Raw genomic sequence first — 13,702 nt, 5'->3', positions numbered from 1 at the left:
GGGTAAATGTAACATCAGGACTTGCTAGAGACAAAGTTCCTGGATGTAATTAACTGCTTCATGGAGCAATTGGTTCAAGAACCAACGAGAGAGGGAGCTACTTTAGATTTAAATTCTTAGTAGAATGCAGGATTTGGTGAGAGAGGTAACAGTGGTGGGGCCACTTGGCAACAGTGATCATAACATGATCAAATTTAAACTAATAACTGGAATGGTGACAATAAGTAAATCTACAGCTCTAACACTACATTTTCAAAAAGGGAAACTTTGATAAAATGAGGAAAATAGTTAGAAAAAAACTAAAGGTGCAGCTGCAAAGGTTAAAAGTGTTCAACAGGCATAGACATTGTTCAAAAATACAATCCTAGACACACAGTCCAGATGCATTCCACGCATTAAGAAAGGTGGAAGGAAGACAAAATGATTACCGTAATGGTTAAAAGGTGAGGTGAAAGAGGCTATTTTAGCCAAAAAAAAATCCTTCAAAAACTGAAAGGATCCATCTGAAGAAAATAGGATAAAGCATAAGCATTATCAAGTTAAGTTGCTACCAGGAATGCATTGAGCAGTTAATATTTTACTTAGTAATTTTTTATTTTTGAGTAGCAGCTACTGCTAATGAAAGTAGTAATCACTAAGAAATATGTAGTTCTGCTGTTGCTCTCTGCTCTGGATAGAGACATTCCTTTTGGTTAAAAGCAGGGCTACCCTTGGTGGGGGGAATGGGAACGGGTGAGTGCTCTGGGCCCCGCACCACCATGTTAGTCCCAACCCCAATCCTGTAGTTTCCTGTCAGCTTGATAAGACATGCGAAGAGAGAATTTGAAATGAAGTTTGCCATAGAGGCAAAAACTCATAATAAAAACATTTTTAAATATATCCAAAGCAAGAAACCTGTGAGGGAGTCAGTTGGACCAGTAGATGACTGAGGTGTTAAAGGGGCTCTTAGGGAAGATAAGACCATTGCAGAAAGACTAAATGAATTCTTTGCTTCCATGTTTACTAATGAGGATGTTGGGGAGATACCAGTTCTGGAGATGGTTTTCAAGGGTGATGAGTCAGACGACCTGAACCAAATCACCGTGAATTTGTAAGATTCAGTAGGCCAGATTGACAAACTAAAGAGTAGCAAATCACCTGGACTGGATGGTAGACCTTGGGACATAAGCACCACAAATGTTACACTGAATAAAATCCATTCTGCTCCTGCGGATACCAGGCCTTTGTACTATATATTACAAACAAGGTTATTTCAATCCACACTAGTCAGGAGTCTAAAACACTAGCTAGATTAAATAGATAGAGATTTGAAAACATGCAACAGAGGAAATATAGTAGAAAATAGAACATTGTTAGCAAAAAACCAGTCTAACTTATGGTTAACAAATTAAAAATTAAACTTCTCTGGTTACAAGGTATGTGTGTCTCTGTAGACACACACATACCTATTTTGTTATTAATGCCTTCTGCTGAGAAGGCTCCCTCCTAAGAAGCCTGCCTCTTAAGAAGCCAAATCAACACTCTAAAATGGCAATCACCTTGCTTTGTGCATCAACAAAGGCTGTATTCAACCTACAGATGGAGTGTATCAATATCTTCAATCAAGCTTTAGAAGGCCATATATCAGAGTCTATAATGAAAAAAGAACCTCCATTTTGAAGTTTTTTATAAATGCAGCACAGATAGTAAAAATGTTAGAATATTAAATCTGCAGTGTTTTTTTAAATGTATTTTGAAAACTCAATGAACATAGTTTAAAAAATGTGCTCAATAGGTCATATACTATAGGCCTGGATGAATCATAAATACTCTTGCAGAAAACAGTGTACAAGGATGGTACTATATAAATTATTAGCATTATTAGCAGTTTAAACTCCTTTGTCCATTAAGGAGTTTAAACTGAAAGTAAACTTAATTCATGATTATCCCACATAATGTCATTGATATAAATTATGTTGATGCCTTTTTGTTGTATACATTGGGTTTAACTTCATTGTAATAGCTTAGATGGAATAGTCTGTTCTTCAACAGCTAAGTAGTACAACTTCTTGTTCACAAAACTGTCAGGGTGAATATTATTTGCCAAAAGTATTGAAGAACATCTGTTCTCTGGGAGGTAGAAATCATGAACCTGTAAGATGGGAGTGCAGAATTGCTGTTTGTACTGATATGTTATTACCAGAGAAGGTATTTATTTATTTATTTATAACTTTTTTTTATACCGAAGTTCAGGTAACAGAATTACTTATCACTCCGGTTTACATTATAACAAGTAGAAAACAATGACAACATATGTCTTACAATGAACAAGGGAGTGAACAACTTGGATAATATAGCATAACATAACTAGGAACAGTAGCAGTATGCACTATTAGAGCGATACTAGCACATGGGGAGGGAGGTTTGCTAATGGGGGGGGGGGGGGGGGGGGAAGGAAGGTTGAGGGTTTGGTTGTTAAGTTTGACTTGTCATCTGTGGTACTGCAGTTAGATGTACTTTGAGACCTCATCAGGTATGCCACAAAAGTCACTACTGCCTCAGATCCAGGCTAGCATCTTAGCACCTTGCAGCAATAAGAAAAACAAGTGGTGGCTCTTAAATGTGTAGGAGCTGCTTTCTGAAAACGTGTAATAATACATGCCTCTTCCTAGTTACCGCGTGAGCCCCAGAGTATAGTAATTAATGAGCAACATGCAATACATGGATAGCTAGGCCCTACTTTGTGTAGCGCACATTGCCTACAGCATTTTCTCAACTTCCCTGTCCTGAGCCTTCTCTGAGTCTTTACAGCCTCTGGCCCATCTCTTGGTTGCACAAGATGGGGAGAATGTGCATTGAGCACTGACTGTGACTTATTCTGAGTGTTTGGATCAGCAGCATTTAAAGGAGCTCTGGCAGCCACATGTGATAGCCAAGGTAATTAATTTAGCCGGCTGCCCGCACCACACGAACTTCTACCGTATTTCTATATACAGAGAGCTAGACCATCATGATTGTCTCATGTGACTCCCCGTCCATCTTTCTTTGTTTTAAAATTAGAAGAAAGACTGCCAGGGCTCTCGCTACTTCTCTAGCTATTCTTCTGGCCATATTGCCTACTCCATGGACGCTGGTGTGCCACATAACAGTTTTGTTAAAGAAGGTGTGCCTTAGGTTTGAAAAGGTTGGGAAACAGATAGGACACTGGCTTGGATTTGACTGTGTGATTTTTTTTAAAAATGTTTCTGGATGTTTTATTGTAAACCACTTTTATAGTCTGTACTGGTTAGGTGGTATATAAATGTATTAAATAAATATAAGTAGTGCAAGAGAAATCTAAAAAGGTAATTTTCTAAACTATTTCCTTTATGTTTCATATGGTTAGACAAGTCACTGATGTGTTTTATAACAAGAAACCTTTTTGTTTTTCTTTTCATTTTTATCTGATGAAGACAAATATTTCACTTACAAGTGGATATCTATCAACTCTTACCTTAACCAGAAAGCTACATTTCCCTGTGCGGACCGATTCTTCATCTGTCTGCCACTGGTGCGGCCTGCTGGCCTCTGGGACATAAATATCTTTCTTCTTCCTAAAGCTCTGTCGCAATTTATTCATTTCTTGGCCTTAAAATCCTACAGAGAAAAAAGTGAAATTAAGTATTACATTTTCACATGTCACTGATGAACTACAGAGGCTGAAGAACCTGTGTATTTGTTAGGACATGTCATCCTTCTTCTTTAAAGCTATGTGACAAATTCTTAGTGAAAAGAATCCTCAAATAACTTGAACATAAGTATAGCAAGTTCAGAGATGTTTTTAAATTGTCTTGTTTTTAAAAAAAAAAAAAATCATCAATGTAGGCAGGGCTACCAATAAAAGTTTCATTGTTCAATAACCACAGAATAAATCCCAAGAAGAATACAGCAGTCAACATGAAGCATATTGTTCATAATCCTGAAGGAGCCAACACAAATTGCTTTACAACATTAAATAAAGGCAAGAAACACACAACCCTAACAATTCCAAGCCCAGTTTAAGGCTCAAGTGGATTAATTCAATATTCTTCACATAATCCCAATGGATCATTTAGCCAAATTAGAAACCTATCATACAGTCCGGCAGGCTATTATTGCTGAAGAGATCTACAACTGAAACAGGAGAAACAATTTAAGTAAAATATAAAGTGTACTGGTAGAACTGCATGCAGAACCCTATGCAATATGCAGTGTTCACAAACATGAAGACTGGAAAGATGCTCACTAAGACTGTTGGAAAAATTTTTTTAGATACAATAAAATCAAATCACAATTTCCAGGTGTTTGTATTTTTGTTGTTTTTTTTTTTCAGGTGGTTTTGTTTTTTTTTAATTGCCCATCTTTTAATTTCCTCCTCCAATATGCTCATTTATTTGCTATAGTTCTCTTTATCAAGCTCCAGGATATTTTTTGTCTCAGAATAGATAACTAGGAGAGACTAAGGCTTCAACATATTCAGCATACTAGCCATTAGAACTTCTAGAGAAACTGAAAAATGGGCATCAATTGATGGCCATTACTTTGAGGAAAATATTAACCAAAGCCACTGGGAAATTGCTGATCACAATAGACGAGACCAAGTCTTCTCATTCAAGGTATAACTGGTTCTAACAATTCCATTCATTTCTTTCATGAGTCTTTAAAAAAATAAATAAATAAAACTTTAATGCTGATCTTCATCCTGCTCCCAATTTCAATCCCTATGTACATTATCTGTCTCCTGAGGCTAAGACAACCTCAAACGTTTTGGTACTTCATGTCATTTCCTGTACTTGGCCCCACCCTCCTTCACTGTTTTTACATATGGTGTGGAAGGCAAGGAAGACCTAAATTGAAAAAAAATGGCAAAATAAACTAAAACAAGAAAACAAGCTAAAAAAGAAAAGTTTATTCAGTTTGTTTTAGCATTTAAAAACTTTAATATATTCTGTTTTTCACAAGATACCTATTACTATTGAAAATAAATTGTTTAAAAAAAAAACCCCCAAAACCAACCACTTTAACAATTTTTAACACCTTTCTACCCCATCCACACTAATAGTAATTATAATACTTGCATCATGTAGTAAAAATACTGGCCTACAGCAAAACTCAGTTTGAATAGCAAGCTGCAGGCTGTTCAGTTCTGCTGCAAAAAAGGTTCTCTCACTTTTAACTTAGGAGAGTACAAGTTCAGGGTGAATCAATAGGGCCCTGGAACCCTGGCTGACAGTAAAGTAAAGTATTGGGGTTGGGACTAAGATGGTGGTGCGGGGCCCAGAGCACTCACCCGTTCCCATTCCCCCCACCAAGGGCAGCCCTGCTTTTAACCAAAAGGAATGTCTCTATCCAGAGCAGAGAGCAACAGCAGAACTACATATTTCTTAGTGATTACTACTTTCATTAGCAGTAGCTGCTACTCAAAAATAAAAAATTACTAAGTAAAATATTAACTGCTCAATGCATTCCTGGAAACAACTTAGTTACTTGGAGGGGAGGGGGTCATGGATTTCCAGGCTTTGAATGTATAAACATGTATATCTAGCAGTATATTTCAAATTCTGTGGCTGATCTTTCTTTGTATATATTAGGACTGAATTAATTTTATATGAACTTTTCAAAACTGGCTTTGGAAGTTTACATGATATGCAAAATTATCTGAGCAAGAAAGGGCTGCTTAGAACAAAGTTTTGACTTCTGAAGTCTATGGGGTTTTTTTGTTTGAGAAAGGAGGAGAGAGTTTTAATGTACTTGTTTCATTCCCTTATTTTGACTCTTCCTAGACAGTCATCAGCATAACAGAACAGCCCTGTAGACAGAAGAGTTGCCAGGCTTGCCAAGAGCATGGAGCTCTTAACAGGAAGCCAAGGCACAATAATATGCTTCAACCTTCTTTCCACAAGAATAAAAGGACTTTCAAGGCACACAAAAGGTATGTCAGCATGATCTGGAAATGCCAAACTAACCTGTTATGTGTCTTACAAAATGATCCAGGATATATAACCATTATCAATAAAATTAAACACAGCTAGAAAGGGGGGGGGGCATATTATTTCATAAGGATATTACAGAAAGGATAACATTACTAGAATCCACATTATACTACAGAACGCAATACTGCTGTGAGAATTATTAAGAGTAAATTTGCAATATTGATATTTAAAATGAGTCATGAGAAATATAATTAACATTATGTATATTCCACCTATATCAATACTCATTCTATACCAGTATGGATTTTGGACAAGATATATTTTACATGTCTATCTATCATACGATTTTAAAAACAGGACTTCAGTACAGCTTTTATCTGAGGTTTTAAAGTTAAGTAGGAGTCTAGTAAGACCCCCAAATCCCAAGCTTAGAAGAAAATGCAATAAAGGCAAGAAAAACACAGTTTACCTGAAGAAGGGCAAAAGTTTCCAAGGCAGCAGACTTGATATTTGCCATTCGTTCACTGCCTGGATGCAATTGCAGAGTAGATAACGAGTAGACAGATTAATACCCACCAGCAAAATCAATTAGGAGTGGAGGAGTAGCCTACTGGTTAGAGCAGCGGGCTATGAACCAAGAGACCAGGGTTCAGGTCCCACTGTCGCTCCTTGGGCAAGTCACTTTACCCTCCATTGCCTCAGGTACAAACTTAGGCCTGCATTCACCATTCTTTCGCGGTGCGCCGGCTGCCAGCTTCGCACTGAATAGCAACACCATAAAAGGTGCAGTTATTCGGCACGCTACTGCAGACCGGCAGCAAAAACACCACCGACTCCGCCCCTCCCTGACTCCACCCCTCCCCTAATTTGCATCATATCGCATGCAAAAAGGCACGCGATAAGGGTTTAGAAAATAACCCCCTTAGATTGTAAGCCCTCTGGGGATAGTGAAATACCTACAGTACCTGAATGTAATCCACTTTGAAGTGCTGAATAAAGTGTGAAAAGCAGAATCTTAAAAAAGAATATATATATATATAAATTTATTCTAAATTTTATGCCAGAAACATCAGTAAGAGCACAAAGTGGATGCAAATGTATATTAAATAGTATAGATGACAATGCTAAATCCTATGGTAGACCTGAAAACACAGAACAGTTGCATTCCCATCCTCTCTTGTTTACAGTTATACAAAAAGGCTCTGAACCAAAGCAGTACCATCTTTCTCTAACCTTAATGGTATGTAACCTGTCATGCATTATGTAATGAGTTACTGTATCAATCATGACAGATAGGTCCAAAAGTATCAAAATAACCATTCTATCCTCATCTAATTTACAGAGCAGGAAATCCGTCAGCAACACTAGTAGTGTTCCTGCACTAAAACTAAAACCTTTCACAATTCTAACGTAATTCCAAAGACAGTCATGTAGTCTGAAAATGGTCTTTATATATTAACAAAACCCCTTCCCATTTTACCCCTAGATTCAACAAAATGCTATAACAACGCATGGATAACGCCTATGCTAAGAATAAGGGGTGTGTTTATGGAAATTTTAGAATTACCACATCATCAAGCTAGGGTGAGAGAACATAGTAGAAATTTCATCTTTGTGAGACTTTCCTCACTCCAAATGACGTCAAATCTTCACTGAGGTGTACTGTGCTGTTTGGGTGTCTCGTTCTGCATGTAAAACTGGCCTCTAAACCCTAAACCACCACCAACACCTCACCTCGAAGCTATTAGCTGGCCCTCCTATAGAAATATAAATACTTGAGTACTATGTTTGGGTAATTGCCAGGTTCTTGTAGCCTGGATTGGCCTCTGTTGGAAACAGAATGCTGGGCTTGATGGACCCTTGGTCTGACCCAGTGTGGCATGTTCTTATGTTAAGAAATTGCCATGCTGGGTCAGACCAAGGATCCATCAAGCCCAGCAACCTGTTTCCAACAGTGGCCAATTCAGGCCATAAGAACCTGGCAAGTACCCAAAAACTAAGTCTATTCCATGTTACTGTTGCTAGTAATAGCAGTGGCTATATTTCCTAAGTCAACTTAATTAATAGCAGGTAATGGACTTCTCCAAGAACTTCTCCAATCCTTTTTTAAACACAGCTATACTAACTGAACTAACCACATCCTCTGGCAAAAAATTCCAGAGTTTAATTGTGCGTTGAGTGAAAAAGAACTTTCTCCGATTAGTTTTAAATGTGCCACATGCTAACTTCATGGAGTGCCCCTTAGTCTATTATCTGAAAGAGTAAATAACAGATTCACATCTACCCGTTCTAGACCTCTCATGATTTTAAACACATCTATCATATCCCCCGTCAGCCGTCTCTTCTCCAAGCTGAAAAGTGCTAACCTCTTTAGTCTTTCCTCATAGGGGAGCTGTTCCATTCCCCTTATTTTGGTCGCCCTTCTCTGTACCTTCTCCATCACAATTATATCTTTTTTGAGATGCGGCGACCAGAATTGTACACAGTATTCAAGGTGCGGTCTCACCATGGAGCGATACAGAGGCATTATGACATTTTCCTTTTTATTCACCATTCCCTTTCTAATAATCCCCAACATTCTGTTTGCTTTTTTGACTGCCGCAGCACACTGAACTAATGATTTCAATGTGTTATCCACTAGGACGCCTAGATCTCTTTCTTCGGTGGTAGCACCTAATATGGAACCTAACATTGTATAACTATAGCATGAGTTATTTTTCCCTATATACATCACCTTGCATTTATCCACATTAAATTTCATCTGGCATTTCGATGCCCAATTTTCTAATCTCACAAGGTCTTCCTGCAATTTATCACAATCTGCTTGTGATTTAACTATACTGAACAATTTTGTATCATCTGTAAATTTGATTACCTCACTCGTCGTATTTCTTTCCAGATCATTTATAAATATATTCAAAAGTAAGGGTCCCAATACAGATCCCTGAGGCACTCCACTGCCTACTCCCTTCCACTGAGAAAATTGTCCATTTCATCCTACTCTCTGTTTCCTATCTTTTAGCCAGTTTGTAATCCACGAAAGGACATCGCCACCTATCCTATGACTTTTCCTAGAAGCCTCTCATGAGGAACTTTGTCAAACGCTTTCTGAAAGTCCAACACTACATCTACCAGTTCATCTTTATCCACATGTTTATTAACTCCTTCAAAAAAGTGAAGCAGATTTGTGAGGCAAGACTTGCCTTGGGTAAAGCCATGCTGACTTTGTTCCATTAAACCACGTCTTTCTATATGTTCTGTGATTTTGATGTTTAGAACACTTTCTACTATCTTTTCTTGGCACTGAAGTCAGGCTAACCGGTTTGTAGTTTCTCGGATCGCCCCTGGAGCCCTTTTTAAATACTGGGGGTTACATTAGCTATCCTCCAGTCTTCAGGTACAATGGATGATTTTAATGATAGCTTACAAATTTTTACTAATAGGTCTGAAATTTCATTTTTTAGTTCCTTCAGAACTCTGGGGTGTATACCATCTGGTCCAGGTGATTTACTACTCTTTAGTTTGTCAATCAGGCCTACCACATCTTCTAGGTTAACCATGATTTGGTTCAGTCCATCTGAATCATTACCCATGAAAACCTTCCCTGATACAGGTATCTCCCCAACATCCTCTTCAGTAAACACTGAAGCAAAAAAATCATTTAATCTTTCCGCGATGGCCTTATCTTCTCTAATTGCCCCTTTAATCCTTCGATCATCTAAGGGTCAAACTGACTCCCTCACAGGCTTTCTGCTTCAGATATATTTTAAAAAGTTTTTACTGTGAGTTTTTGCCTCTTTGGCCAACTTCTTTTCAAATTCTCTCTTAGCCTGTCTTATCAATGTCTTACATTTAACTTGCCAATGCTTATGCATTATCCTATTTTCTTCTGTTTAATCCTTCTTCCAATTTTTGAATGAAGATTTTTGACTAAAATAGCTTCTTTCACCTCCCCTTTTAACCATGCTGGTAATCGTTTTGCCTTCTTTCCACCTTTTTTAATGTGTGGAATACATCTGGACTGTGCTTCTAGGATCGTATTTTTTTTTTTTTTTTTTTTTTTTAACAATGACCACGCTTCTTGCATTCTTTTTACCTTTGTAGCTGCTCCTTTCAGTTTTTTCTAACAATTTTTCTCATTTTATCAAAGTTTCCCTTTTGAAAGTTTAGCATGAAAGCTGTGTATTTGCTTACTGTCCCCCTTCCAGTCATTAATTCAAGTTTGATCATATTATGATCACTATTGTTCTTATGAGGACTTTATAGTCTCTTTCTGTCTCTACAATATTTCCAAAATTTGCATTCATGCTGTGCGCTAGTATTATTATTGCATGTGTTACGGTATTAACTCATGCGTTAACACCATAACACATTTTGATGAATGACTCTGTAAGGTTGATATTCAAATATATGTCCTAGGGGGCACAACTAACAGAAAATTATGTTGTCAACAGTGGAGTGTCAAGACTCTATTATGCATAAAAAATCCAACTATAAATCAAGTAGCAGACTAAATGTGTCATATTTGTTTCTAACTAATCAAGCGCTTACATATCCAATACTAAAAGGCTGGCCATCTAGCTGTGTTATCTGCACAGGATCCATTATAAAACGAGATGAGTAGGTCAACACAGAACAATGGTTTAGATTTATTTTATTTTTAAACAGAATATTGCCCATATTTTTCCATATCTATTATGGTAGGCTGGTTCCACATTTAACTCTGAGATTAAGTTTCCATACATTCTGGGCAGTATCAGTCTTCACTTTAGATAGAAAACGATTGTGGATTCTTTGTGGACAGTACTTTGAAATCCTCAGCCCAGTGTGTGTTGCTAATCAAAAATGCAAATTAAATGTTAAGTATTATTGGGAAAGGAATGAAAAATAAAAACAGAGAATGTCTATGTATCAGTTCATGATTTGACTGCACCATTTTATTATTTTCCTTATTGCTATGGTTTGTTTAATGACTGTGCTAATCTGTGATGCATAATAGTTTTAAGTTTAAAAATAACAGACGTGTTTTATCTGATCATACTTGTTTTCTTAAAATGCTATACATCTTACAAATTCTGCCAGGAGTATGTAAACTTATGAACACAACTGTATAAGAAAAGCTGATTTTAAGTCTGAGTAGCAGCTTAAAAAGATTACAGTATCTGAATGATAGTTACCACACCTACACTACTTGGAAGAGCTTAAGCAGGAGTTTTACTTTAGTAGATTAAGTACAAAATATAGCAGGAGCTCATGGACTTTCACCCTTGTTAAGGGTAAAAGTACAATAATAAAACTTCATTTGCTTAGTCTTGGTAAATAGTTTATTGAAGCTAAAGGTTAATATTCACATATGTCTATGCACAAGCAAAACAGCATTTTGTTTCTTCAACACTCATACTATGATTTCTTTTCAGATTAAATGAACTATAGCATTGCTCTTGGCTTCTTTTTGGCTACGATTCAAGTGAAAAGTCTGAACCATCTGGCTAAGAATGAGACCCTGTGCAATACACGGAATTAATGCCTTGACACCCAGCTCCACTGAGAACACAATGATAATACCATTGCCAAAGCAGGATTAAAAATAAAGAAAAACCTTTCACAATTATTCTGAGAAAGTGAGCTGCACCTTCCTCTCCAACCCCAAGATTCCTATCTCCTCCCCATCCCAGCACTCTCTCCTGTCAGACCAGAGAATCACCCCTCCTACCTATGAGACTTCAGCCCCAGAGCACAGGCTTCTGTCATACAGCAATGACTGGCTCCCCCTTCTCCTGCCACCATGTCGACTAACGTTTTTCTGCCCATGTGCTTCTAATGGCTGACTCTTTCCATCTGTAACAGTTAGTTAACCCCTCCCTCTTCTATCTGTGGCACAGAGAACAAGAAAACAAGGTTAAAAGATAGAAAATAGAGAATAGGACTATATGGTTAGTTTTCACAATGAAAAAAGGTGAGTGCACCAGGGATCTGTAATGGGACCACTGCCTTTTAACATTTACAAATGACCTAGAGATGGAAATAATGAGTGAGATGATCAAATTTGCTGATATAAAATTATGCAAAGATATTAAATCACAAGCAGATTGAAAGAAATTGCAAGAAATAGCAGCCCAAACTATAGCTACACAAAACAAAGGTTCCACATTCAGTGTCACCACCAAGGAAAAGGATCTAGGCGACATCATGGATTTGTTGAAATCCTCTGCTCAGTGTGTGTCAACCAAGAAGGCAAATAGAGTACTGGGAATTATTAGGAAAGAAATGGAGAACAAAACAGTCATAATGCTTCTATAATCACTCCATGGTGCCAACACACCTTGTGTGCACTTTTGGTTATCACATCTCAAAAAATATATAGCAGAATAAGAAAAGATACAGAAACAATATTTAACTGTGCTTCCAAACCAAGCTGGTGGCAATTGGTAAAAAAGCCGAATTCCTTATGGAATAGTCTTTCACCGTAATTTTTCTTTTTAATCAAAATGGAGCTACCCATTCTTAAAGAAGATTATGACTACATTGCAAACTACTTATGTATAAGACCAGAACTATATGGTGAGTGTTACCAAGCTGGGTCCAGTAAGTCTACACAAGAGCATAGTAAGCCAGCCAGACTTATCAAGTCTTTCAGGATTGATTGTGGCTTCTTCATATAGGTATCATTGAATCCTTTTCAGTATTCTTCCCTGACAAAGTAGGCTAATTTAAATCAACAATTAAAATAAGAAGCTGAAAATGTTAATTTAAAGTAAATTTTAATAAACACTCCCATGTTTACTTCAATTTTCTAAATAAAAAATGAATTCTCATTGCAGGGTAACGTTTTATTTGTAAACAGAACATTTACAGAAAATCTAATACCTTGTTTTGCTAAGTAGATGGGCACACTAACAACATTTCATCACAAGTATTTCAGATTCTTACTATTTACTTATTTTAATTAATGCTAGAAAGTGGAGAATTATATATTCCTTATTAGGTAATTATCTTCTACTCCTGATCTGAGACTTAATCAAGATGGTAAGGAATTAAACAAGAAACAGCATATACCAGTTTTTATTTTTATTAAACAAACTTAAATGTTTTGGATACATTAACTTCTTGTCAAAACAGGGATCATGTTTACAACTACATGATTTGTTAAAATATTATCTGTAATCTGAAGCAAGCTTTATTTCAGGTCAGTCTGGTACATTTTTCAGATATACCTCTTATGAATAGAAACTTAGGCTCCTCTTTCACTAAGATTCTTAAAAATGGTCTTCCTGTTAAGTTGTCTTTCTTTCTCTCACTTGGGCCATTTGCCTGATTTACCAACAGACAACCCTAAGAATATTATCGTCTTTTGTAAACATTAGATTGAGCAATTGCACCATCTCTTGGTTCAGCAATGACAATATACACACTAACATGTCTGAACTTCAGGCTCTACTTCTACCTTTTACAGATTGGGTGGGCCATCTACGGCCCACAGGCCAAATCTGGCCCTTAAAGGTTTTTATTCTGGCCCCCCTATCACCTGGACACTCTCCCATTATGCTTAGTCCACCGATGCTCCAATCTACCTACCCAACGTCATCAAAAGCCAAGTTATCACCCTTGATAACGCTTGAGCAGGGAGATCGGAACATTGGCACATTTTAATGCAAGGAAAGGTCCCATTCGTTGGCAACCTGGTGGGGTTATCCCCTGCCAGCAAGTGTTGGCGGGATTTCCACTTCCCACCAGCAAGAAGATGGCCCAGTTGTCGATATGCCTGTCAGCGC

At 37.3% G+C, this 13,702-nt stretch overlaps 1 protein-coding gene across 6 annotated transcripts in view; it reads right to left on the bottom strand.

Annotated features, from left to right (window-relative positions):
- NUMB (NUMB endocytic adaptor protein) overlaps positions 1 to 13,702 on the bottom strand; it is a 283,524-nt gene that overhangs the window by 141,561 nt on the left and 128,261 nt on the right. For all 6 annotated transcript variants that reach the window (XM_029598697.1, XM_029598702.1, XM_029598700.1 and 3 more), the window contains exon 2: positions 3,473 to 3,615. In XM_029598697.1, the coding sequence (XP_029454557.1) occupies positions 3,473 to 3,598 (126 nt within the window). In that variant the 5' untranslated portion in view covers positions 3,599 to 3,615. The remainder of the gene's footprint in view (positions 1 to 3,472; positions 3,616 to 13,702) is intronic.

Source organism: Rhinatrema bivittatum, chromosome 4 (genome assembly GCF_901001135.1).
Source record: "Rhinatrema bivittatum chromosome 4, aRhiBiv1.1, whole genome shotgun sequence".
NCBI classification, from domain to species: domain Eukaryota; kingdom Metazoa; phylum Chordata; class Amphibia; order Gymnophiona; family Rhinatrematidae; genus Rhinatrema; species Rhinatrema bivittatum.
This window is presented reverse-complemented; position numbering and strand designations above follow the sequence as displayed.